Below are 24,967 nucleotides of genomic sequence, written 5' to 3'. Positions count from 1 at the left end.
GCTCAGACTTCTTTGGTTACGGCTGTAGATTGAACACTAAATTTAAAGGACAGAGCTAAAGAAAAGAAACCTCGAGCCATATTCAAATAAATAAGGTAGTCGTTGCTTCGCTTATTGCCATGTTACATTGTGCTTAACCCAACTTATCTTCTTATAGGGCTTTTTCTTGTGAAACGTTTCACTACTAAGAAAACTTTTCAACAAAAATTTTCAGCTGGGATTTATTAAAATATTCATGCAAAAACATTCATATGCGATTCACAATACAAATCTGATATCCCACAGCTCTATGCTTGCAGCCTCTTAAAAAATTATGAAATGTCAGCATGAGGCAGACATGCTGGAAAACAAACATCAACCATGTAGTCTTCATCCACGTTCGTGACTCAAATAATGTTGCGATTACTGGTTGCCAGTATTATATGTACAGGGTGCCCCACAAAAGAAAGAAAGAAATAGAGAGAGAGAGACAGAGACACACACACAAAAAAAAAATGACGTCTCCTGGTTTTATTATGTTGGATTTTTTTTTTTTTTAATGGCGTCAAAAGAACAAAAAAAATATATAAAAAATCTTTTACCACACACACACACACACACCACAGTACAGAGAGCCGCAGTTGTTATGTAGTATGAAGAAAGGGGGGGGGGGGGGGGGGGGGGGGGGGTGGAGGGTGGAGTATGGGGGGGAGGTCTCCGGTGGAGTTTCGGGTATCGTAGCGGGTTCGGCGGGTTGGTGGAGGAGCGCTGCTCCAGCTGAGCTCCGCTGCACGGCCAGCACGGCTGTGAACTTGCTGTTAGAGCGCTTGCTATGCCGAGCTGCTGTGTGACATGCTGTTCTTCACGTTCGTTGTCAACGGAAAAGGTCTCGTACCACAGGTAAGCTGTCATTCTCCTATTTCGCGCTGTAGTGAGCGATAGACCGAACGTGCGGTTTCTGGTTTCCCGCGCGGTAAAGCCAGTAAAGCGCTCACCGTTGTATTTATTTATCGGCAAGGCGCGCGTACCCTCGCCGATAAATGCTGTGTATTGAATTTAAAAGTTTCTAGTTGGTTTTGTCCAATCAAAAACTGCAAATTTCCTCAAGTAGACTATATTCGTCTGAACATAGGCTACATGCAATAATTATTTCCGCTCGGCGATCTTCCGGATACATATACTACAAATATTCCCATGTGTCTGCCAGTTTTTATGGCTGTGAAAACAATTGGGTTCAATATTTATTGTCATAGTGAATAGCATTTCATTTTGGTAACCACATCCACGTGGGATATGATACCCAGATTAATTTGATTTAGAAAGGAGTGAGGTCTGAGCTAGCTCGAAGAATACCAGGCCGTAACTGTGAAAAATGATAATGCCATCGAAGTTATATATTTTTTTCTCTTTTCAAGGTAGTATATATGTGACGTCATTGAGCAGTGCTGGTGGTTATTCCTACTTATTGCCTGGATCGAAGTACCACTTCTACGGTGTAAAACAGGCACAATGAAGGGGAACGTTTGCGGAAGTTAAGCCTCCATCATAGCTGACCTAATGAGCAAAATATTAAGAATGCATAGAGGAAATGAAATCTCACAAAGTTGGTTTAGCATAAGTAATAATCTATTTACAGCTTTCCAAGAGATCCCCGAGTTCGAGCAGAATGGGTCAAGGCTCTAGGGAAAGAGGATGGCTGGGAGCCTTCAAAGGATGGCAGAGTGTGCTCCAAGCATTTCCACCCTGAAAACTTAGAGCAAACCTTGAAAGGACGCACTCATTTATGTAAACACGCAATTCCATCATTTCATTTGCACAAGGTATGTATTCAGTGCGTAAAGGAACCAAAATAATACGCCTCGCAAGTGGGCTCATTTTCGTCTTCTGCGCATGAGAAAGGAAGTAGCGGTGACGTCAGAACGCCGAGCCTTGATTGGCTGATCGCGACCCCCTATCTGAGCGTCGTCTGCTCCTTTGCAACGTCGTCTGCGTCTGTCTTACTTTTTCTGCTACTTTCGAATGTCGAGCGAGCTCGACTTCGCCTTTCAGAGAGGGCAAACGAAATAACTCGAGCGGTACGTTATTTTTGTCTAACAACTAGCAGACGCGCATCAAGGAGGGAAGTCAAAGGACTCACTGGTGAATTGTCCCGAGGCGCCGAGCTTTGTTTGCTAAGACCGAGAGTGAGCGCGTCAGCGTCCGCAAGTTCCCTCCCAAATACTTTTTCCCTCCTTTCATGTGCGGCGAGACTCCTCACTCTTTTACGGCGTCGGCAGGTTGGCGCAGTTAACGTCGTCTGCTTTACGTCTGCTAGTCAAAGCGATGGCTGCTTTACCTTTCCTGCATCTGTCGGAGATTCACCGCTTTTTCGCCGACGAGAGTCACCGTTGCCTCGAAAAACAAGGAGATGACAAGAGGAAGAGATTGACCTCTTAATCTAAAATTGAGGTCAGCGATCAAAGTATAAGATGGGAAGGATTCACAAGGGTCGAGCGGGCATATTCCATTCAGCACACCAGCCGGTCATGGGCAGACGGTCGCCGAGTCGGAGTGCCTGCTAGGCCTATCTGCCGAACTCGCTTGGTCGTTGTCAGTGGAATCGTGGCCGTTGGAGCTTTTCCCGGGTATTTGTGGATCCAGCGTTCTTGTTCGTCGTGATCCGTTTCAAGTACTTTTCACTTTTTTCTTGCTGCTTGAAGTCGGGACGTGTGAGAAGCGCACGTAGAAAAATAAACGTCCGTTGGTCGTCGCGACCGCGACGCTGTCGGCCATGCTGATTTGATTATAAGAAGTGCGTAAGACAGCTTCGGAGCTGTCGTAGGATTTCGTCGTAACCTGCGCAAAAGCAAAACTTACGAAAATTTACTTTCATGAATACAAATTTGTTCTCAAGTTTTGTCTTATGCATATTTTTGGCGTAAGATCGTTTTGTGAACCTGGCGTCTGGCCTCTGCACTTTCGAAAGTCGCAGGAAAGGTAAGGCAGACGCAGACGACGCTCAGATAGGGGTCGCGATCAGCCAAGCAGGGCTCGGCGTTCTGACGTCACCGCTACCCCCTGCGCAAGAAGCAGACGAACTTGCCCTCCGCATAGTCAACTATGGATATTTTACTAAAAAAGTAACTTCGAAAACCGATACATGTGGTGTTTTTATGTAAAAGAGTTTATGCAGACTGCTAGGAATTTTCGTAGTCGCACGAAAGCAAACAAAATAGTTATACATATACACCCAACAACACCCTTAACAGACCTCACAATTGTTGGGTGTAATACTCCTCAGAATTTCCTGTGCAAAGTACACAGAGTTATAAACCCAAACGCCCACCCCCTCCCCGAAATTTTTGATAACCCCAAAAATGAGAATTCCAGATAATCCCCTAAAAGCAATCATTTCAGCACTCGAGTATTGACACAGATGGTTACTTATCATAGGTGCAATTGAATTCTTGCAGGAACCCCCCCAACCCCTGGCCGTGCAGGGCCCAATGGAGCAAGGCTTCAAGGTGACTAGCTTATTTAGTTCAGCCCTCAATGTACAGTTATGTCCCTAAGTCAGGCTGTACACAATATGTATGTTTGTTGTAGGGGAGAACCACAGAAAACCTGGTCACCACTGTGGAGGTGGGACACCAGGTAACTGCTTTGGCATACGCTGAACTAGGGTAGCTCGACTGACAGACAGCCTTATAGGAGACCACCCTCCTGCTGGCTGTGCAGTTGCAGGCCCCAGTGGAGCAAGGCTTCGAGGTGACTAGCTAGCTTCATCCCTCAATGCGCATTTCTGTCTGTAATACACATTATGTATGTTTGTTGTAGGGGAGAACCACACAAAACCTGGTCACCCCTGTGGAGGCGGGACCCCAGGTAACTGCTTTGGCATGCGCTGATCTAGGGCAGCTCGACTGACAGGCAGCCTTACAGGTACCCACCCACCCGCTGGCTGTGCAGTTCCTTCTCCAGGCCACAATGGAGCAAAGCTTTGTGCTATACAAGTGACAAGCAATGTATCCATACAATAGGCTAATATATACAAAGTATTATGATAAAGTAATACAATCTGCTCACTATCCAGATCTGAGCTAGGTCATTAATGTTTCCAAGGTATAGATATACTGTACTGCATTTTTATATTTCAAAGTATAGATATACTATACTGCATTTCTACATACTGAGCAAAATAACAATGTTCTAATCATCTGCATACCATGCTATCAGCATCTGGAGTAATTTGCAATTAACCTTCCATTGCTTCTTTCATATTTTAGGCACCCGAGGTATGCCGTGTCTTTGTGCCTCAACAAGTCAAGGAATCCCAGTGGTAAGCAGCTATTGATGTGCAAAGATGTTCCAGAGGCCAAGACTGAGATGTAAGAAATAAATTACATCGACTTCACCGAACCAAAGTAATAATTTATTCAAACAGTTTATATCCAATGTTTTCACTCATTTCCTTGCTTATGTGCAATGATGAAGCAGCATTGAGAGGCATTATTGCAAGGGGGAATGAGGATACAGTTCCTTAACACTCATTCATGTTCATACATTCACAAAAAAAAAAAGGCAAGTTCACCAGACAAAGGCAAAACAGTCACTTCTGTACGCCCTTTAATGAGCACTTCTGTGTGCCTCATCGAAAATAATAAAAAATATCCACAATAGACTAGGGGTGTCGCGAACCGGCCGCGGTTCGAGTTCGACCAGGTTCGACTTTTTCGAACTTTTAGTGGAAAGTTCGTCGAACCTTGTATTGAGGTTCGACTCGTGTGCGCATGCGCGACAGGCTGGCCAGTTGGCTTCGGATTGGATGGTAATGGCTAAAAGATGAATTAAGTGCAGCGCTGATCGGCTATTTCAGTCAATACAGTACTAAAATTTAAGTCATTAACTTCTTCAGTGAATAGATTTAGTTTCTTTTAATTGCAGCTGTTCACAGAATAAAATAACCCTTTACATAAAAAAAGAAATTCTCCAAACCTAGACGTGCTTGTATCAAGGTCTGGCCACTCTGTCCACAAAGTCGAACCGGACGAATCTGGTGAAAAGTTCGAAGGTTCGTCGAACCGGTTCGACCCAGTCGAACCCCGAAAGTTCGACCAAAAAATCTGGTTCGACAAAAGTTTGCGACACCCTACAATAGACCCCTTGCAGAAAACCCGGCAACAGTGTGTCTCAGCATGGTAACCATGGCAACAGCGAGGCGGTCAGCAGCTGCGTGACACTGTGACTAACGGATGTTGCCATTGCTCCAAAAGGATCAGCAACTCTTTCAAGCGACTGTTTTGCCTGTTACAGGACCTGCTGCAAAATGTCAAATGCCACTCCATCACAAAGTTGGCAACTTTGCACAATTAAAGAAGGGAAAACCAACATTGGGGAAATAGTGAGGCAGAAATTGCCAGGCATAAAGTATGCAGATGACATTGTACACTCTTAACAGGTAATTGGGTCGAGTTGCAGAAATTGATTGGAATCTGTGCGGGAAGAGGACGGATAAGGTTGACAAGCACACACATCTGGGAGTGTGAATCAACAAAGGAAAGAAATACCTAGAAGAATATGAGAAACCAAATTGCTAAAGGTAAAGGGAATTCGGCCATTACGAACAAGGTGCTATGGTGCTTCAAGAGATATAAGGTAGTGCAGGGAGTATGGAGGAATGGTATCAGGATTGACCTTTTGCAAAGCAGTCTTGTGCATGAGGTTTGAAGTTCAGGCGAGACTGGGAGATAGGGCAAAGGAGTCTCTGCAAGATGGCTCTAGGAGCACATGGGAACATTTCCAACGAGGGAGTGCAGGGTAATATGGACTGGCCGTTTGGGAGAAGGGCAAAATTAATTTTGACCAAAGACCAAGACATGAAGGACTTGTGGTGGGTGCATAAAATCTATAAATAGCTGTACACCAGGAGTCTCAACACAAAATGAACCAAATGGATGTGAAAGCTTACGATAAAATTCCTGCAGACGGACATTGGGGGGTAGCAAACATTCAGTGAAAGACAGTTAAGGAGGCAGAGATGGGAGGAGAAAATGCAAGGAAAGTCAGCTTTAGCAATATATAGGTCACAAAACCAAGAAATAAAGAAGGAAGGATCACTCAATAATTCAAAAGCATTCCACGAGAAAAAACCGATTCTTCTATTTGGGGCAGGGACGGGATTAAGAACACAGTAACTTATAGGGCCAAATTTGACGACCCAAATACTATGTGCGCAAAAATTACATGAGTACTCTTACGAGTGCTTATGGTGCAGGAAGGCGAAAGCCAGTCTAGGACGGCTTGCAGGACGATCTTGAGGACGCCTAGAAGAGGACTCGGGAGGCAATGCATCTTTCTTTGAAAGGGAAGCAGTTTGTTATTCTATGGATCTAACAGTACTGCTGCCATAATTGTGTACTTAAGTTTCATGTACACCTCCATGTTTCTACTCTTGTCAGAGCGACCTAATGACTGCAATGATCAAGAGTGCAACTGCTAGATCTCGACGTCCCTCTCAGCTCCCCACTGTTCATGTGAATGCTCGAGTGGGGAGGGAGCCCCGTTCATCAGACATTACGCACATCCCTCCCCAAAAAGCATCCCATGTGAATACACCTTGAAGGGGCCCTGCAATCATACTTAAGCGTCTACCTTTTCTGCGGTTTCCATGTCCCTTGGGGTTTGGGCAAGCCAGCGGGCATGGAGAGAGTAACTAAATATCAGTGCGTCAAAAACAAACAAATTAGTAGTTAGTTGTTTATACAGTCATATTTACCCGGACGACGCAGAAACCTCCTCCACCTACAGGAGCGTCCCACGGTGCCGAAAGCACGCGATTTGCGATGTCTTTTGTCCTGAACTTGCTACTGGTCAGAGCTGCTAAAAGCTTCTTTTTAGTCGAAATACAAAATATTAGTGGCATGAATCATTTCAGTTATTTATAAAAGCAGGTTTTGTTCACCATTTTGGATCAGAAAAAAAAAAACATGCAGTTTAGAAAGTATGGAAACAAGAAATGACCTGCTGACATATCCGCCACCAAGCAGTGGAAAAGGCGTTGCATACTAGAAAGGTGTAGTGGTATCAGGCATAGAGGTATTATAATGTACGCTAGAGGTTCAAGTGGCGCTAGTGTGCTGACGCAAATTGAAGCAGACAGCAACCAGTCGAAAACTGACTTCCGGTAATGCATTTCTATGGGAAAAAGTGAGTGCATTTTCTCCCTGCGCTCGGTGATAAGAGCAAATATCCCAAAGAATTTGTACGTGCTAGGTAGCTTGAAACATTTCTCAGTCAGGCCGACGGAATAATTGGTCAGTTACGGCATTTTTCTTTCGAATTCATCGCATTAAAAACTGCGCTAAAGCGGCTTCGTACGTGTATTTATGTGCACCGTCGGACACTGTTAGCGCGAACACGGCGTCGGCGATTTACAGCATGGGGGATATACATGTCAAACGAACAAAGGACATGTGGAAAATCAAGAGCGGCGGCAAGAACTGCGCAGTAACACTGGATCAGTAACTCGCAGTGCATGTACGATCAAAATAAATTGAAGGCCACGTAATCTACTCCGATTTTAAATAAGTAAGTACCGCTTTATTCTTTCTGCCCTGAGCGAAGCTGCTTGTTCTACGTTCAAAATATCACCCGCGCGCTCGATATCTTTTAGAACAAGTGCGCGATAAAAGCTGCCCGGCAGAGAAAACAATACGAAGAGACACCTTTCATAGCCCACGGACTTTATTATCTACGTTTTGAAGGTTTTTATCCGCTCATGCACGACGGGATCATTTTCATATAGTGACAGGACTGGCATATTATCAATATACAATCGTCACCGGAATGCTGGCGAGCCTTGAACCCACTCTATATTCGTTTCGATTGTAATTTTGCTTTGAATCGTCGCTTGTTTTTACACACCTGCTGCGGAACACACGTTTGGGACTGAAATGTAGCAAAGTTAAACATCGTTCACTGATGAAGAAAAATGCGCTAACTAAAGCAATTACACTTTCAGTGTTAATCAAGGTTCATACAATTCGGTACGACCTAAATAACCAAAGTGGTCCGTGTTATTTTCCGGCGAAGAGGAAAAATGCATGCGCGTTTTCCCATAGGAATGCACAGGAGCACCGCAAAAGTAGACTGGTTGCTGTCTGCTTCAATTTGCGTCACGGAAGTCGCATAGACACTAGCGCCAGTTGAACCTCTAGCGTACATTATAACTCTATGGTATCAGGCACCGACGAGCGGCGAGCACAGAAAGGTCCCAGATGTATGTGGCGGCGCTGCGGTCGTATGGACTGGAGGATCCTCGCGGATCCCAGCGGCCTTCGGCGAGGAGCTTTGGCTTGCGGCTTGGCCTTTTGATGGTATGGCAGTGTGAAGTGGCTCTCGTTCCAAACTATCTATACCCTGTGTCGGCTGTTGTTTGTGGCCAGTAAAGTGTCATGCCGAATTAGTGTTTAATCGCGCAGCAAATGCAAAGCGAGCTGCCCTGACCAACGTTACTGGAGCAAGCTGTTTCGCCACTCCTTATTCTCGTCTGCAGAGGCGAGTAGCTCAGGTGGCAATCATGAGAACTAGCGGCGCTACAGTCGGATCATGCTTTCCTGTCTTGCGCGTTGTCTGCTACCGCTGCCTTGAGAGCTTCCATGTGTATAATAGCAAAAAGCAAAAAAGGTGAAGAATGAAGTGCAATACACCACAGAGGTCAGTCAGTGCATTGCGAGCGTTCTCTCTTCCGAGTGTTTGAAATTTATTTTTGTTAAATCTGTTTCCTTGTGCCGTGAAGTGCTGGTATGAATTGCCAACTCACCAGAGCTCAAGCTTGGCCGGCTAGACAATCCGGAAGCAAGACTCGACCGCAGCGCTGCTAGTTCTCATAACCGCCACCGAGCCCACGTTTGCAGTGAAACTGAGCTTGCTCCAGTAACGTTGGCTCAGACTGCCCGCTTCATACAGCCTTGCCGGAGCATGCTTTAGTGGCGCCCTCTCGAGCCGTGACATAAGTGCAGCAGCTGCGGCCGCTCGCCAAGCTCACTACCCCTCTTCAGTAGTTCACGGCCACTCAGGCAACCAAGGACACCATGAAGGTTATTTTTTTGCTTGTTTTTGCAATTCTAATTTGCCTACAACTTTTCAAATAAAGTGAAATTCGAGAAAAAAAAAGTTTCATTACAATATTACGTTCAGGTTCGGTGCAAATTAAAAATTGGTAAAAAGTGTCCTTGCTGGGCCCCTACTAGCACAGCTGGGGGACATGAGGGACAAGGAGAAATTGGGAGTTTTAACCCCAGCCCCGAATGAATCATTAGGATAGACCAGAGGAAACTTGGCGGCTCCCTCACAGGGGAGAAGAGGTGGGAGCAATGGAATATTGGGTTTAAATATTCACTTCACAGAAGCTTTTCGCTATGAAATTGTGAGCATAAAAGGGGGCCATTTGAGCAGCGTAAACCCAAAACCGGGGATAGGGACAAGGGACGAAAAGAACCGCACGGACAGTGGGGAGCCTCGCCCTTGCAAAGTTTGCCGCCGCAAATTTGTAGGATCAAAACCACCCATCAGACGAGTAGAGTGCACCTCACAGATTGAATGCAAGAACTCGGCGAGCAGTAGACTTGCGCTCTCAACAATAAATGCCTCGGTAGACATTCAGGTAGGGGCACGTGCCCAATGACTGCGCTGATCAAGTGTGTTCTGCATGTTTTCTACTTTGCCAATCTCGGCGCGTGTCTATGATTAACGTTAGCCATGTATTGTCAGACTTGAGGAAATGAACCGTTCATTATTTATCTGCAGACTTCCATTGGGAAGCAATTCTTAGTGGCCCCTTTAAGAGGGTACGGAAACAATTCCAGCCCTCGTTTGCCAACCTAGATGTGGACTATGTTGCAGCATCACCTCATAAACCAATCTTTCATAGGAGGCACAAGAAATCTAAATTTAAAGCTAACGTCTGCCTGTTAATCACCTTCAGGGCACAGCGAAAGTTAAGAAAAATGCACATTCAAAAAATACTCCCCCCCAGACGCGCTGCAACACCTTTCAACCACAGCCACTTCCCAAAACACAGTAGCTCAATGCCAAGCAGGACAAACCACCCACACGTGAGCCAAAAGCCTTTACTGCATGTCAGAACTCTCCAGAGGCTCCTGAATCTGGAGGAGAAGACAACCAAAGAGATGACCAAGGTTCGGATGCCGCACTTGGCAGGGGGTTCCAGCCCCTGCCTGGGCCCGAGGCTGCACAAAGGGCACATATTCAGCAGAGCAAACATCACAGCCCTCACCAGACATTTCCTTCCCCAACAGCAAAGTCCACCTTTGCAGAAGGTGGCATGCTACGCAGAGTTTGTATATTACAAAAACAGGGTTTTTAAAGCAGCTTACGACAGTTCCATAATTTCTCCACGAAAGTTCTTTTTTGCTCATTGTTTCTCTTCAATAAGAGTCTATAGAGCCCAAAATACCGCTGCTTCTTTGAAGCCAGGGACCTGTGCAACCCTGGTACATGCCTTCCCAACTAGTGAACAAGGGATACAAAGATGACCAAAACACTCGAAAGTGGTTGGTAACTCATGACAACTCCATCTTTCCATGGCACAAAATGGCGACTGTACATGAACCTTAGAGCTACTTTTGCTGGATGCAGTGCACGGGCCAGCCTACATACCTAGTGGTGATCTTGGTGGGCACCTCGACAGTCACCACAGAAGTCTAATGCTGGCAGCGGATTCTGCAAAGCCAAAGTAAATGGTGGATCCGAAGTCCCCACACAACTGGGCACTTGCACAACTACAGACACCAAAAGCTTTATTTAGGATGTCTCGTTGGCTAGGGGACGGCAGAGTAGTCTAGTTTACTTAAACTGCTGCAGCCCAAATATGTTCGTGGTCCATGGAGCCAACTTTACAGGGGTTCCTGCAGCATGCAGGTTAATGATGCGTATCAAAATACTCCGAAATTACCACAGTAGCGACAAGTGGACGAGCCCTGGGCCTAGTCCACACTACAACAAACTCCAAAACGGTTAAACGCGAGGATGTCTTTGCTCCGGTATGTATTGGAGGGAGCCATCATCCAACGAAATCTATATTCTGCAAGGTGAGCCATATTGAATACAGGAAGCCACCGAGATTATGCTCGGGCAGACCTCTGCACAATCCCACCTTGTGCAGCAACAATCAATTTGAAGATGGGTCAGACCTTGCAGTAGTGCCACCCCAGCAATGGCTGCAGCAAACTAAAACAGAATTTTATCACTGTGCATGTCGCCCAAGCTGACATGAGGAGCCACCAGTTCTAGGGTACAGCAATGCAACAAAAAAATCGGATACAGGTGGCCAATGAGACTGCAATTGAATATTGCCACAGACCTTGGGAATTCAAATGGGGGAGCACCAGACACAGGGCCACTCCACCGTCCCCCAGCCTCCAAAGGAAACCCAAGAGCCAGGCCCAAAGACGAGCATGCACCCCCCTCATCTCTGCCCACACGAGACAAGAGTAGCTGAGTGACCTGTTGCTTACCTACAGTGGGGCCATCTGCCTGCCCACACGAAGCTACACAAGCCTGCTCTCCTGTGCGGCCCCCATCAGCCTGACACTGCCCTAAGAGAAGGGGGGCCGGCCAGACTGGGGTCCCAACCTGGGGTCCCAGGCACTTGGATCTGCAGACCCGACATTACCTGGCATAGAGATGCGCCTGCCCGAGGCCTTCCTCTGGCCTAGCATACGTCCTCGATACGTCTTGACTGCTGCCGCCGCCGACGCGGGGAGCCCGCAAGGCTGCCCCGGCACTGCCGACAGTAACTGACAACGCCTTTGCCACGGAGGACATCCTGAACGCACTTTATTTACCCAGACGATCACTCGCGGTACATCTAAGAGGTGCCTCGACATAGCGACTGGCCACGAGGAGATGGGGGAGGCGCTTCCATAGTGAGAGGACAAAGGTGTATACATGACAATGAGGCGTTTGTTAAGAAATGCTGTGGCGTATGAGGGGCTGGGGGCAGCCTTCGTGGGAAGCAGCCGGCACGGCTAGTCTGTCCTTCCTTCCTGGCCGATGCGCCCGAGCAGTGCGGGGAAACCAGTGCCTAGCTAGCTCCAACGGCCTAGCCAAGCCTCAGCTGCCTAGCCCTGGCGTCCCTGCCCTGTTCTGCACCTCAACCTGTCTGGCTGCCCTGCAGGCGGAAAAATGGCACTCAACACACTGGCCCAGGCAAGGCCTCCCACCAGGCACTCACCCCCAATGTGCTGCTGCATGGCCGCTTATCTCCGGTAGCCGCCGCCTGAGCTCCCGTTGCCTGCGAGAGAAGTCCATTTCGCTCAGGCACTGCTCCTGCCAGAATGCAAAACTGCTCGTCGCAATATAGTGTGCACAATAGCGGCACTGGCAATCTTTTAATTAATGCACAATCTGGGTTTTAGTTCCAAAAGCTCTAAGCTAACAAACCTAATTAACCCCCCTCCCCCATACCAGTAGCCCTGCCAATGGTGCCAAAGCTACTGGCAGGAAGCCCAAAGGGTATGGCTATCCAAAAACAAACTAAGATTTAATTTTACCTCTCCTCCACTAACAATTGGAACAGTAACCAAGCCAAACGAGGGTATAATTTTACCTCACTTTCACTGCCAATTGGAAGAGTAACCATCCGCATAGCTTGGCAAATATTAAATGAGGCAAGCCGTAAGCAAACCCAGTCCTAGCTCATCTCCAACAGGCAGTGGAGTGGCAACCTTAACCCACAGACTCACCGTAAGGCCCAGAGCCACGCTGGTTGTATCCACCAGGGCCTCCGCGCATGGGTCCGCCCCCGTAGCTGTTTCCATAACCGGAGCCAAAGTCTCCTCCGCCTCCTCCCCAGCCACCTTGGTTAAAACCGGAGCCGTAGCCATCTCCGCCGTAACCACCGCCACCTTGGTTCCAGTTTCCTCCTCCGCCATAGCCCCCTCCCCCGGATCCGTAGCCACCGCCTCCGTAGCCGCCGCCACCGGATCCGTAGCCGCCACCACCGTAGCCTCCTTCCCAGTCTCTGCCGCCTCGGCCTCCGCCACCGCGGAACGACGGCCGCTTGTCTTTCTTCAGGTTCTCCATCTCCTGCTTCGAGAGGGCCTTCTTCACCTCTGTCCGCTTGCCCTTCAGCATGTGATGACGCTTCACTGCAAGTACCACCAGGCAGCCTCGGTAAGGGAACACTCCAGGTCCACACAATGCCCCCCCCAGCAATTAGGTTGTCCTACGCAGAAGACTGGTTCCTTATCACACAGCCCCAAAAGATGATATTTAGAGAAATTGGCCGCAACACGTTAGGAATTAGGCGCAATTCGAAAACTACCTTCGCTCTCAAAATATTAACTAGAAGTTATCCTACACTGCTTCAAAGCAAAAACTCGAGAAAAACACCATTAATTTCCTATAGAGGCCCTTCGTACGAACGAGATACAAAACCATGTTCCACTCCAGGACACTCACGGACAATCTTGTCCACGGGGTCGTAGTCGTCGTACTCAACAAAGGCAAAGCCCCTCTTGCGGCCGGTCTCCTTCTCGGTGACCAGGTTGACCGACAGGATGTTGCCAAATTGGGCGAAGTAGTCGCGCAGGTCCGACTCGTCCACGTCGTCCTTCAGGCCCCCAACAAACACTTTCTTGACCGTGGCCTGAGCCTCCGGACGCCCGGCCTCCTCACGGGGCACTGCCCGCTTGGGCTCCACCTCCCGTCCGTCCACCTGCACACACAGCCCCCATCGGCCCTCTTATTTAAGATCCCCCAATCGAAAACAAAGGTGCTGCTCCAAGCACCAGCAGACGTGACAAGTACTGGTCACGAACCATGTGGCGTCCAAAACACCCCTAGCATCCACCCATACCCTAAGGTTTTTTTGTCAATATGTGGTGGCCATATTAATAGAAGAGGGTATCGAGGTAGAAATGGTGAGAATTGGGTTCATGCAACATTCTTTGTCATTTGTACGGAACGGTCACATAAAGACTGGTGTCAACGAGCCACGGGATGCTCCGATCTCTCAGCCTTCCTGAAACCATCTACACCCTTTCCTGGAAAGAGGTACCCCACTTGCCTTGTGGGGTCTGGCCGCCTGTGCGTCATCCACCATCTGTGCCCGGCGAAATGTGATGAAACCGAAGCCCCGAGACTTCTTGGTGGAGGGGTCCCGCATCACCACGCAGTCGACCACCTCCCCCCACTGCTCAAAGTGGCCCTTGAGGCTATCCTCAGTCGTCTTGTAGTCCAGGCCGCCAATGAACAGCTTGCGGAACTGCTCCGGCTCACTCTCTCCCTGCAGAGACCACACACACCGTCGGAACCCTCACAGGAACCCACCGGCTTGCACGCAGTCTCGACTGGCTGCACCATTTCACTAGCACAGCTCGCATCCAATTACCAATAACCTTTGGCACGGCAATGAGTCTCACTCATACGATCCCTACAACCCTTCTTATAGCTCAAACGACAATAGACTCCTCTACTTGACAACCTGCAACATGCTCTAAATACAGCTAACGTGGCAGGACTGGACGAGAAACTAGGCAGTAACACCTTGAAAACTTGAGACCTATAGCAGTTTTCACATTAAGAAAAAAAGTTTTCCACGTTGTTCATACAAAACTCCAAGTAGACTAGATTCAAGCGGTGCTTCATGCCTGAGAAATGTTTGCGCCTCGACGAAATAACACACATCTAATTTTCGCCAGTTGGCATTGCACAACACTTGACTCTGGCACGTTGACATTCACACTCCGGTCTGGTTGCTCTGCCGCGCAGAACCACCCATCTTGGTAGCTGCGCAGATGGCTATCGGCGACGTGCATGATTAAAAGTCGCTGTGGTCGGCCTTCCACGATTGGCCGAATACTGACTATGACGTCAGCAAAGGTTGTAATTTTGAAGGTGTTGGTTTCAGAGCGCAATGATTTTAAGCTTCCACCATGCTAATTACACACACCATCGAACTTATTGTTTGCAAGGTAAGGACGTCACGAGAGGAAACCATAGGAGGGCGCTACCAAAACATCTTGCCGCTAATATCGCCGTGGCTTAGCCAGAAAGAATTCCCCCCGCCCCCCTCCTGAAATACAGCAGACTATAATATACGCGTACATAAAAAAAAAAAAAAAATCCCCCCCCCCAGGGAAAGACCTGCCACCTCAGCCACCCGTCCCACGAAAAAAATGCATGGTTACCCCTCTAGTGCAATCTTCTATCACGGCATTGCTCAAAGCGAGTTCACTCGGACAAGAGCCGGTCGTAGAGAGCGGTTCGCAGAGTGCGGCAGCACATCACATGGGCACGCGCCGCCGCAACGGATATTCCCATAAAAGGGCAAACATGGACGACGCCACGTCGCTAGACCTTAATGGCTCTTCACCCGGCGAGGTTAGTGCTACAGAGGTAATTCGAATAACGTCCTGGGCCATGAAGCCCAATCTTGGTCAGCCACGTAATGCGTAAACGGCGTGCTTATTCTAGGAAAACGAGAGCAAAAAGTAGTAGGGTAAAAAAAAGTTGTCTTTCTATCATCTAACAAATACGCCGATTGCGCAAGCAACTTTAAGCCTAATGGCGAGGCACAAAAATTGCACATTCTAGGAACCTAAAAAAAAAAAATGTAGAGGCAAAGAATGCTTGTCCTAATTCATACTGTAGAAGCCGGAAAAGCGAACATGTTTGGTAAGAAACTACGCCCTTTTAACAGCATGACGCACATCACACCAAACGATGGCCGGTACACGCGCAAGCGTCTGGCGCCATTTTGACGATTCGAACACTGCGCACTAGGACTAGGGAAGCGAGATGCGCAGTTTGTGCAGATTTTAATTACATTCGGTGCGCGTTAACTCAGTCGTATTCGGCAGCTCTTACGCATTTAGTTACATATTAGGAAAAGACTCCGGCGACTACAATGCCATCGAGACATTGGGGTAAAGCGTGCCGGCCAGGGGACCGGCAAAAATAAACTCTTCTAGCTCGTTGAATCCAAAAAAAAAGGGAGGGCGAGATTTTCTGGGCTTAGCACTACGCACTAATCCCTAAATACCGGAAAGTTTCGCCGACAAACAACTTACATCTTGTGCTCCCATGTTTCCTTGCAGACAAGCGCGTCTACAACCACCGACCGTTCAAGTAACAAAGGGACTGAAGTGAAGCAAGCGGGTGACTGCGAGAAGAATCAAGCGCAGCAGTCGTGATCACGTGACATACCTTTAGCTATTTCAATTAATTAAATTATTAATTTATTAGTAATAATAAATAAATTAAGTTTTTTTTAGCACAACTGTTATTTTTTTGTTTTAGTTAAATATTCATGTTTTTGTAGTTTCTGCGAAGCAGTACTGTATAGCATTTTTCCCGCCGAAGGAAGCACGACTGAATTGTAAGTGGGTTTATCGTTCTGTGTCTCTAATTAAAGCTCTTACTACTCAATTTACTCGTACCCCAGCTTCCAATTTAAGACGTGGTAAGACCCCGGTCAAATCCAGCGCTCCTTCATAACGTAATGCCGAGCTCTCCGATGTTAACTTCCCAACTTTTTGTATTTTGCTTTTTAACCGTCCTGGCGGGTGCTGTTAATCTTATGAAACATGTCGATTACGGCCACCATAAAACCAGTGAAGCGGAGTTCGTGCTTATTTTACTGCTCGACTTCGCTATGTTCGACGCGAACTCTCGAGGTTGCAAGTGAACGCTTGCTGAGCGGCGACCTCTTCCGTAGAAGCGCGTCAAACGCTAGGCCTAATGCAAAAAATTGCGTTAAAACCGATTGAAACTCGAACCTTCTGAAAGCTATATTTTTGGGATCCACTTCCATTATTCATTCAGAAAGAATTTACTGGCCATGAAATCGGGGAGGGCGTTGGTTACTTCCAAGGTCTGGGCTCTGCTACTAACAAAGAAGGGAGGGATTTTATGGATATCTCGAACTTTGCCTCAAAATTATTTTAGGCAGTTTTTCTTCTTTTTTAATTTGCTTACGTTTGATCGGAACTCGTCCCATGGGCTTGGCTGGTACTGCGTGTGGCAGCGTGACAGATGCCATTGCAAGCCCCTTCCAAGAGCCGAAAACAACAACGTGGGGGAACACGGGCAGCCACATCTACGTGCTGGGAATTGAGCTTTATGTGAAATGCGTATCTTGTGTGATTTTTTTTTTGTCGCGCGCCACTGTGCACCATTGTCAACTGTACCAGTGGAGAACTTAATTTTGAGTGCTTAGGAGGTTGCGGCGTGGTTCTCACCACTCAATGACTCGTCGAGCTTTCTAGGCATTCTACAGGGTGCCTCAAAGGGAATGATGTCTTTTTGACGAGCCTGCATAAGTCAATTTCTGGACTTATAGAGCTAAGATTTTTCATAGGGATGACCGGAGAACGTGCATAAAGGGTATAAGAATTTCACTGAACAAACCTGACCAAAAAATTTGAAATGAACTTGAAATCCCTATACATACCGTGCAAGTGACGTCACACTAGGGAAGTACGGGGCCCCGCACTATACTGGTGGTTGACTTCACACCGCGCGGATGCGCTTACCAAGGCGTAGGATGCCGCTAACGGCCCGGGCATGCGCTAACATGCACCATATTTTCAACAAAGGTATCGTGAACTTAGAAAGATGTGCTGAGCTTACAATGATGACGTTTATCCAGTATGTGCGGAAGTTTTCGGCATTGGGGGGGTGCGATTGCGCTACGAGCAGAAAGTTTCGAAATGCCGCCAATGAAGTTTTGACGGGAAGGGCTGCCGTGTCGCCAAAAAAAGAAAAAAGCTTATTTGAGCGCTTCAAAATTTGACGAGCGGCTCTAGGAGTCGCTTATGGAAAAATTGTTACGATTTTGTGAAATACTGGTAAACAACGCAATGTTACCGTCATAATCTTAACCCTGAGACAAGGATAAATCAAATAACAAACGAGGCAACCCTCATTGTCTCAGGTTTTATACTATGATGTTTCCCAACCGGCTCGCCTGCATACTTTCGTCCTTGGAAAGGTTACCGGCTCGCGGACAGCACAGCCCGATGACCCGGCGGCATGGCGAGCTTGCACACGGGGGCTGCCGCCGACCGATCGCCGTCTGGCCGAGCTCGCGGCACGACGCTCACCCAGATGCGGCCGGGAGGCCCGAAGGTGCGCTTGAAGCATGGAAACGGCATTATGTAACGAAGGCCATATACATCACGAACAAGCAAAAGCCAATGTAAAGGTGTGCGCGAACGTAAACAACGGTAGAAAAGTGCCGTCGTTCGCCGCTATGAAATGCGTCCCGCAAACTGGATAATCTGCGGCCGCGTCCCTTTTCTGCCACTCATACTTTCCACTTGACGGCGACTCTGTCTCGCGGGGCATGCCGGCGAAACGATCGGACAATCTTCGGGATACAGGGTAATTGGTACAGCCGAGTGCGGTGCAGTTTACCATTGCTCTCGCTGCGGAGGGCTGTCAAGTCAACCGCCAGCATGCTAGATACCGGTGTTCGACGTCATCATGTGACGTAGGTGCAAGGCATGTATTGACTGCGGCCGTGTGCTAACCAAAGACGTTTGATTGGCGCAACAGCAGATAGATGTCGGCAGGGCTTTCTGCGTCAACAGGTAAGGGTCGGCAGGGAAGGCACCGAATACTGGATTATTTAGCGTCTGCTTCGAAGATGACACCGCTCTTGTCGAAGGCTTGTTCTGGAGGCTCCCCTCCTCGATTAGGCGTGCCTTGCCCGGCTTAGAATTGTAGGGGAGCCTGGAGGTCGCCACCGAATCTCCACTCGAAAACGTTGGCAGATCCCATTCGTTTTTTGGCACTCCCCGTAATGAAGCAAGCTTCACTCGTTGTTAGGAGCTATGTGCATCATGAAAATGACATCCCAAAACAGCACAGGTGAAGGTTGGGAGACAAGAAAAGAGACGCAGTAACAACCACACAGTGCAAAGCAGACGACAGCATGTAGCGTGCATTGACAATTATGCAAAAAGAAAAAAAAAAGTTCTTTGCTTCTGGTTCAGAAATGTCGTTTGCTACTGCCAAGGTCGAAGGAAATCCTTGTCGCGGCTGCCTGCAATCTTTCGTGCCGCCATCTATCAGCCGTTGCAGCAAACAAATTCTTTTCATTAGATGATGCTGTTTAGTGAAATTTTTACACTCTTAAAGGGGTACTCGACCGATTTTTCGAGCTACCTCAACTAACTATATTTTCTGGCTCCCCGGCCTTAGCCTTTCCGGTATGCTATTTAGTATCGCGAAATTCATAATAGGTATTGTGAAATCGGCAAATGAATATGGTGCAAAAACCAACATTCAAATATTTGCGCACTTTTCAGTGCTGTGACGTCACTGGCAGGCAGGCTTGCCAGTCAAGCAAGTAGTCTAAAAATAGAACATGCCAATCATTTGTTCCGTGCTGGAGCGCGGATACGGGAGCGAGCTTCCAAAGCACTCATTTGACACCATGAAACTGCTTCAAATCCGTCGGGAACAACTTCTGTAGTCCAAAAATTTAACCCATGCCTTCCACTGACGTCACTTTGTTGTTGTTGCCAGTAGAGACTTTCAGTTTGAAAAACATGGTGAAGACCAAAACTGTAAATTCAATAACTTCGCGAAAAAAACACTATTTTGACCTAATATTTGGGATACTATTTTAGCAATGTTTGTTGGTTAGTTTAGCAAAATTTCAAGCAAATCGGAGACAATGAAAAAAACCTGTGGAGAACCTCCTGAGAGGACTTTTTTACTGGTTTTTAATTAGCACTGAACCTGAGCGCACTGAACGTAGTAACTTAGTGAAACTTTTCTTTTCTCAAAATTCGCTTTATTTTAAAAGTTATAGGCAAATTAAAATTACAAAATTTACAATTACAAAATAACCTCCCTCATGACGTCCTTGGTTGCTTGAGTGGCCGTAAACTAGAGGAGGGATAGTGAGCTCAGCGAGCGCTCACGGCTGCTGCACTGCTTGTCGACGGTGCGAGAGGGCGCCACTAAAGCATGTTCTGGATAGGCTGTATGCAGCGGGCTGCCAAAGCGTCTCTCCTTGCATTTGTTGCGCGATTAAACACTAATTCGGCATGACACTTCATTGGCCACAAACGACAGCAAACACGGGGTAAAGATCAGTTCAGATTAAGAGCCGCTTCGCGCTGCTATACCGTGAAACTGCCAAACCGCAAGACAAAGCTTCTCGGAGCCGGTCGGATCCTCCTGTCCATACGACCACAGCGCTGCCGCATACATCCGGGACCTTTCCGTGTCGGCGCCTGATCCCACTACTCCTTTCTATAATGCGCCGCCTTTTCCACCGCTTGGTGGCGGGTATGTCGGCGAGTCATTTCTTGTTTCCGCACTTTATAAACTGCATTCGTTTCTTTTCCGATCTAATATACTGAACAAAAACTACTTTTATAAGTAATTGAAACGATTCGCGCCACTTATATTTTGCATTTCGACTACAAAGAGGCTTTTAGCGGCTCTGACCAGTAGTAAGCCCAGGACCAAAGACGTCACATTTTGCGCGCTTTCAGTACCGCGGGTCGCCCTCGTCGGTGGAGGAGGTTTCCGCGTCGTCCTGTTAAAATATGACGCATTGATATTTAGTTACTCTCTCCGTGCCCGCTGGCTTGCCCGAACCCTAAGAGACGTGGAAACCACAGAAAAGGTATACACGAACTCAACTCTCCTACGTCACGCCGCGGTGGTGGCGCGCCGGACGCACTTCCGGTCTGGGGCGGTGGGCAGAAGTCGCCGTGCCAGACATGCGTTCCTGTGTTCTTTTGGAAGAAACGAGACAAAAACCTGCCTTCTCGTCAAAATGCTGCGACGGGGGCTGTACGAAGAGAGTCTGGAAAGGTTTGAAGATCAGTTTTCATGTGTTTTTGCCCCCTCCGTTCGTCCGAGAACGTGAATAGTAGCCGTGAAAAGGGCAAACCGGACGCTGTAAAACCACGATTGCGTGTGCGGGCAACACTTTGTGGTCGCAAGATGTATTTGCTTTGTTCCAACATGAACGAGAGAAAACCGCCAAGTTGTCCGGACCACCCACAGGTTCAGTGCGTCTTCAAATTCACACGGCCGCCTGATCGTTCGAACTTTCGTCTGCTCTTTCATACTTGTCTGTTTTTTGTCGTCTGCTCGTTGAAACAAAAGCGGCCCGTAGACCAAACTTTGTGGCCCTCACCGACTTGTAATGCCCGATTCTACTTGCGGTTTTCAGTATCGACGTTTACCACCTCAGCTACTGTCCACGCTTTTGCATCCCGAGCGACGTCGCGACTGAAAATAGCGAGCAGAATTTCATCGTGGGAGTCAGGCTTTAGCGCCCCTTCTGCGGCGTCCACGTGAAATGAATCGCCGCACGTCACATTATTCACGCAAAGTTTGGCCTCGTTAGTTTTGCTGAAGCCGCTCAAGTAGTCGCACATTGTTAGGAGGACGTAGAATCAACAATTCCAACGCGAAAAAGAGCACGGGGACTCCCGCCGACGCCGACAACAACGCAATTCAATGGTTTGTTTATGGGCGACGGCGGGCTTCTTGCCCACCATCCACCGCGCATGCGCGGCGCCGCCGGTGGCGTCCGCTAGGGGCGCTCCGGTTTGTTTGTAAACATGAGTTGGTGTATACGCTTAAATATGATTGCAGGGCCCCTTTAATGCACATTCTTAGACCACCTCAATTAATAAAAAAACTTAGCTCAATATGTTCGCACATCGATTTATGCAATCCCTTCAAACAGCCATCGATCCATTTGGTTAATGTTGTAAAACATTCTCAGATCACAGGTTATGTAACAAACATTTTCCTTTAAAAACTGACAATTTAAAGGCAGAAGGAAATCTTTATATTCAGGATATAGCACTCCAATCCTGGGGTGCTCTGGTGAAGTGGCAACGAATCACGGGTGAGGTTTTAGCGGGTGCATTTCTCGCTGCTGCATTTCTGAAGTGAAAATTGCAGTCGGTTCAAGCTTGATTTGATTATAAATGTCGGGCCATTTTTTTTTTTATAACATTTTGAATTGTTACAGGGTTCGCACGGGTCCTTGTAAACCCTTGATTTTGAAAACGGCATTTTCCAGACCTTGAAAAGTCATGGAATTTTTAGCAGTGCTTGAAAGCTCTTGAATTTCTGAATGACAGTCAGTTTTTTGTTTTGTTTTGTTTTTTGCAAGAATTAAGTTTTTTATAATAGTAAAATATAATTTTTCTTTTTACATGTATGTTAAAATAAATTTAGAAATTTCGTTAGGGAAGTTTTTTTATGTTGCAAATTTAGGCACATTTAGCGGATGCATGTTAAGCGCCTGGGCACAATGGTTGCAGTCACAGTGGTTCTGCAAGCGGTCTCGCTCTTGCAATCTTGCCCTTCGTTCGCCTTGTTCTCTCTATACTGTTTGCTTGTTCGTCTGTTTTGCGCTACACATATTGCATACCTGCCAACTCTCCGGAATTTTCCGGGAGCCTCCCGAATTTCGATCACATCTCCCGATTGTTCGGACGCGACCTCAGATCTCCCGAAAAATGTCCGCCATATTTCTTTTTTATGACGCCTTATTGCTGTAATCATCACGCGTATGTCATTGCAAGTTACTCGAGAGTAGGTTTAGGTTACTCCGGCGGGTTACCAAGTGACAACTCGGAGCAGTAGCGTAAAACGAGGGTAGATTTTCAAACGCCAAGGTATGAAACCTCTACTCCTGAAGTTAGAGCGCATTTTGGAACACGGTTTATATGACCATGGGTGCGCTATGCTTCAGTTGGCTTTGTCAGGTCGTCGAGTGAGGTGCTGAACGCCGAACTACTCTTCGTGTTTCCCCGAGTTTAGTTGGAACCACTGATCTGTTGGAATGATCGATGGCACTTTCAAAAGCCAAGAAGTACTTGCAAGTATTGCTAAGACCATACGCGACTGAGTTTCCGTGCTTTGTCGCTTCATGGAAAGCTGACAAGTATGAATTCTGTACCATGTGCGCCTGTGATGTGTGATCGCTTCGCACGGCGGCAAGCTTGACATCTAGATACACATGCTTCACGAAAGCATCAGAACCATGCTCGTGCCGTAGAAGGGCAGGGCACCACTGGCAGTTTATTTCAAAACAACTGCGAAGGCAGTGTGATTCGCGCAGAGTGCCTCTTCACAGGGTTTCTTGTCAAACTAAAAAAAAAATTTTTCAACCCCCTTCTTGTTTCCCCCCCCCCCCCCCCCCCCCCCCGCGTGGCGGTCTCCCGAATTTTTATGTTGCTAGGTTGGCAGGTATGATGGTGGACGTAGTTGCGCGCGATGCTGTTTTAGTGCAGCTTTTAGCGGTCGTGGCCGAGTTACAGACACTGAGTTGCGCTGGACTCAGCAAGCTTGGATCAGACAATATGCAGACCTTGAGGGAAGACATTTGACATCTCGTCAGTGGGCAAGTTCGTACTAAAAAGCAAAATTAAGAGTGCAGAGCAGGTGGGAACATAAAGACGGCAGCAGCAGCTAGGTCCATGAGGAACTACATGACGCCGTGCTTGAGTGGCCGATCACTCCCCGCGGTCCCAACACAATTGTCGGACTGACGGATGCAGACATTTTGTGGATGTTGAAGGGGATTATGTCTCACTACTCATACAACTCGCCCTCGGAAACAAACAACCTGTTCAAGAGGATGTTCTTGGAGTGTGAAGTTGTGAAGGCTTTCGGCTGGTGAGAGGCGTATGTGGTGTGCCATGGGCCTTGGGCCATTTTTTTTTTATCATTCATGCAACGGGACATTTAGAACTGCAATTATTACGTCATCCTGTTTGACATGTCCGTAAATGATTACTTGTGTCAGAAGCAAATGGACGTTCATGTCAGACACTGGGACTCATCACAACGGGTGGCCACAAGGTACTACACGTCCGTATACATGGGTCACGCAACAGCAGATGACATCCCAGAGAAACTCCTGAGTGCACTGGAGCAATTACCTTTGGCAAAGATTGTTCCAAGTGTCCATGGACGGACCGAATGTGAACTTGAAGCTCTTCGGGGGCCTGCAGTAGCACAGAACTATCGGGTGCAGTGTCTGGATTGTACACAGTACACGTTGTACACAGTGCTTAGAGGGTGGATGCAAGAGCCAGCGAATCGGAAGTGGACACTCTCTTGTCAATTGTGAAGCACTATTTCAAGATTCCCCAGCAAGGCGAGAAGACTTCTCTGCAGTGACTGGCCAAACAATATTTCCCCTGAAGTTTGTTGCCCATTGCTGGATTGAAAACATCCCCGCAATCGAGCGAGCCCTTCTTCTTTGGACGGATGGGAAAAAGTACATTGATTCAGCAAGGATGAAGCAGGTGAACCTGCCAAAGTGTGCCTCATTTTAGAACTTGTGCAAAACCTCACTTTGTGGTGTAACGAGCCTCAGTAATTTCGCTGAGCCCGCTTAAGTAATCAGACATTGCCATAAGGATGTAGAATCTACAATTCGAACGCGAAAAAGGGCAGGGGGACTTACACCGACGCCGACAACATTGCATTTCAATGGTTTGTTTATGGGCGATGGCGAGCTTCTTGCCCACACTTGCGCTTGCGCGGCAACGGTGGCGTCTGCTAGGGGCGCTCCGGTGGCGTCCGCTAGGGGCGTTCCGGTGGCGTCCGCTAGGGGCGCTCCGGTTTGTTTGTAAACATGAGTTGGTGTATAGAAATATAGAACTCCTAATAAAAAATGCATGCATTTTATGCATGCTGCAGTGCAAACGTCTAAAACTTTTATTGCCTTGCGTTATTATCTTTCAATAAGCAGTATACCAGGGTAATGGACCTATTGCTAAATTAACCAAGCATCGGTGAGAATGCTGGGATTGTGTGTAGGAGTGTGCTTGCCTTTCCCAGATAAAAATTTGGTAAATGAACAAAATAGTGCATTTATGAAAGTGCATGCAAGGTGCCATCTGTTTCAGACTTTTGCTTTAGAACAGTTACTGCTGCGGATGCCAGAACATGCAGTATCTAGACCTACATCCCCAGCATT

The 24,967-nt window shown here is 47.5% G+C and overlaps 3 protein-coding genes across 6 annotated transcripts in view; 2 read left to right on the top strand and 1 right to left on the bottom strand.

Moving 5' to 3' along the window:
* Positions 1 to 730: 730 nt before the first annotated feature.
* LOC115319119 (THAP domain-containing protein 1) lies at positions 731 to 4,382 on the top strand. Of its 3 annotated transcripts, XM_040208338.3 has the most exons (8): positions 731 to 879; positions 1,616 to 1,799; positions 3,432 to 3,482; positions 3,565 to 3,612; positions 3,670 to 3,726; positions 3,796 to 3,843; positions 3,901 to 3,961; positions 4,243 to 4,382. In XM_040208338.3, exons 1-8 carry the CDS (start codon positions 812 to 814, stop codon positions 4,299 to 4,301), a joined length of 576 nt encoding a protein of 191 aa, XP_040064272.1. In that variant the 5' UTR covers positions 731 to 811; the 3' UTR covers positions 4,302 to 4,382. The 3 variants fall into 3 exon arrangements, with proteins under 3 accessions (XP_040064272.1, XP_040064273.1, XP_040064274.1); XM_040208339.3 differs by lacking the exon at positions 3,901 to 3,961 and having other exon boundaries at positions 738 to 879; positions 4,245 to 4,382; XM_040208340.3 differs by lacking the exon at positions 3,901 to 3,961 and having other exon boundaries at positions 744 to 879; positions 3,796 to 3,900; positions 4,245 to 4,382.
* Positions 4,383 to 11,800: 7,418 nt separating this feature from the next.
* Positions 11,801 to 16,163, bottom strand: LOC8036798 (heterogeneous nuclear ribonucleoprotein A1, A2/B1 homolog). Its single transcript, XM_029978911.4, has 6 exons — positions 16,056 to 16,163; positions 14,051 to 14,269; positions 13,444 to 13,699; positions 12,726 to 13,130; positions 12,215 to 12,274; positions 11,801 to 12,151 (listed from the first exon to the last, which is right to left on the bottom strand). Exons 1-5 carry the CDS (start codon positions 16,068 to 16,070, stop codon positions 12,240 to 12,242), a joined length of 930 nt encoding a protein of 309 aa, XP_029834771.1. The 5' UTR covers positions 16,071 to 16,163; the 3' UTR covers positions 11,801 to 12,151; positions 12,215 to 12,239.
* LOC115319117 (chromobox protein homolog 1) overlaps positions 16,088 to 24,967 on the top strand; it is a 32,201-nt gene continuing 23,321 nt past the window's right edge. Inside the window, exon 1 of one of the 2 annotated variants that reach the window (XM_040208334.3) lies at positions 16,088 to 16,363. The gene's annotated coding sequence lies outside the window, so the exon portion shown is untranslated. Of the gene's footprint in view, positions 16,448 to 24,967 lie in introns of both variants that reach the window. The other variant, XM_040208335.2, reaches the window with a different exon arrangement.

Source organism: Ixodes scapularis, unplaced genomic scaffold (genome assembly GCF_016920785.2).
Source record: "Ixodes scapularis isolate PalLabHiFi unplaced genomic scaffold, ASM1692078v2 PGA_scaffold0__279_contigs__length_252992795, whole genome shotgun sequence".
Classification (NCBI taxonomy): Eukaryota; Metazoa; Arthropoda; class Arachnida; order Ixodida; family Ixodidae; genus Ixodes; species Ixodes scapularis.
Note: the sequence above shows the minus strand (reverse complement) of the source record. Positions and strands in the feature narration are given on the sequence as shown.

What these genes read in the sequence shown, in the direction of transcription:
- LOC115319119 (XM_040208338.3), top strand. Translation starts at nt 812, where the DNA reads ATGCCGAGCTGCTGTGTGACATGCTGTTCTTCACGTTCGTTGTCAACG. An exon ending in CAATGGAGCAAGGCTTCAAG is followed by an intron (nt 3,483 to 3,564) that starts GTGACTAGCTTA and finishes TGTTTGTTGTAG; the next exon opens with GGGAGAACCACAGAAAACCT. An exon ending in CAGTGGAGCAAGGCTTCGAG is followed by an intron (nt 3,727 to 3,795) that starts GTGACTAGCTAG and finishes TGTTTGTTGTAG; the next exon opens with GGGAGAACCACACAAAACCT.
- LOC8036798 (XM_029978911.4), bottom strand. An exon ending in AGGCGGCCAGACCCCACAAG is followed by an intron (nt 13,700 to 14,050) that starts GCAAGTGGGGTA and finishes CTGTGTGTGCAG; the next exon opens with GTGGACGGACGGGAGGTGGA. An exon ending in CCCCGTGGACAAGATTGTCC is followed by an intron (nt 13,131 to 13,443) that starts GTGAGTGTCCTG and finishes TGGTACTTGCAG; the next exon opens with TGAAGCGTCATCACATGCTG.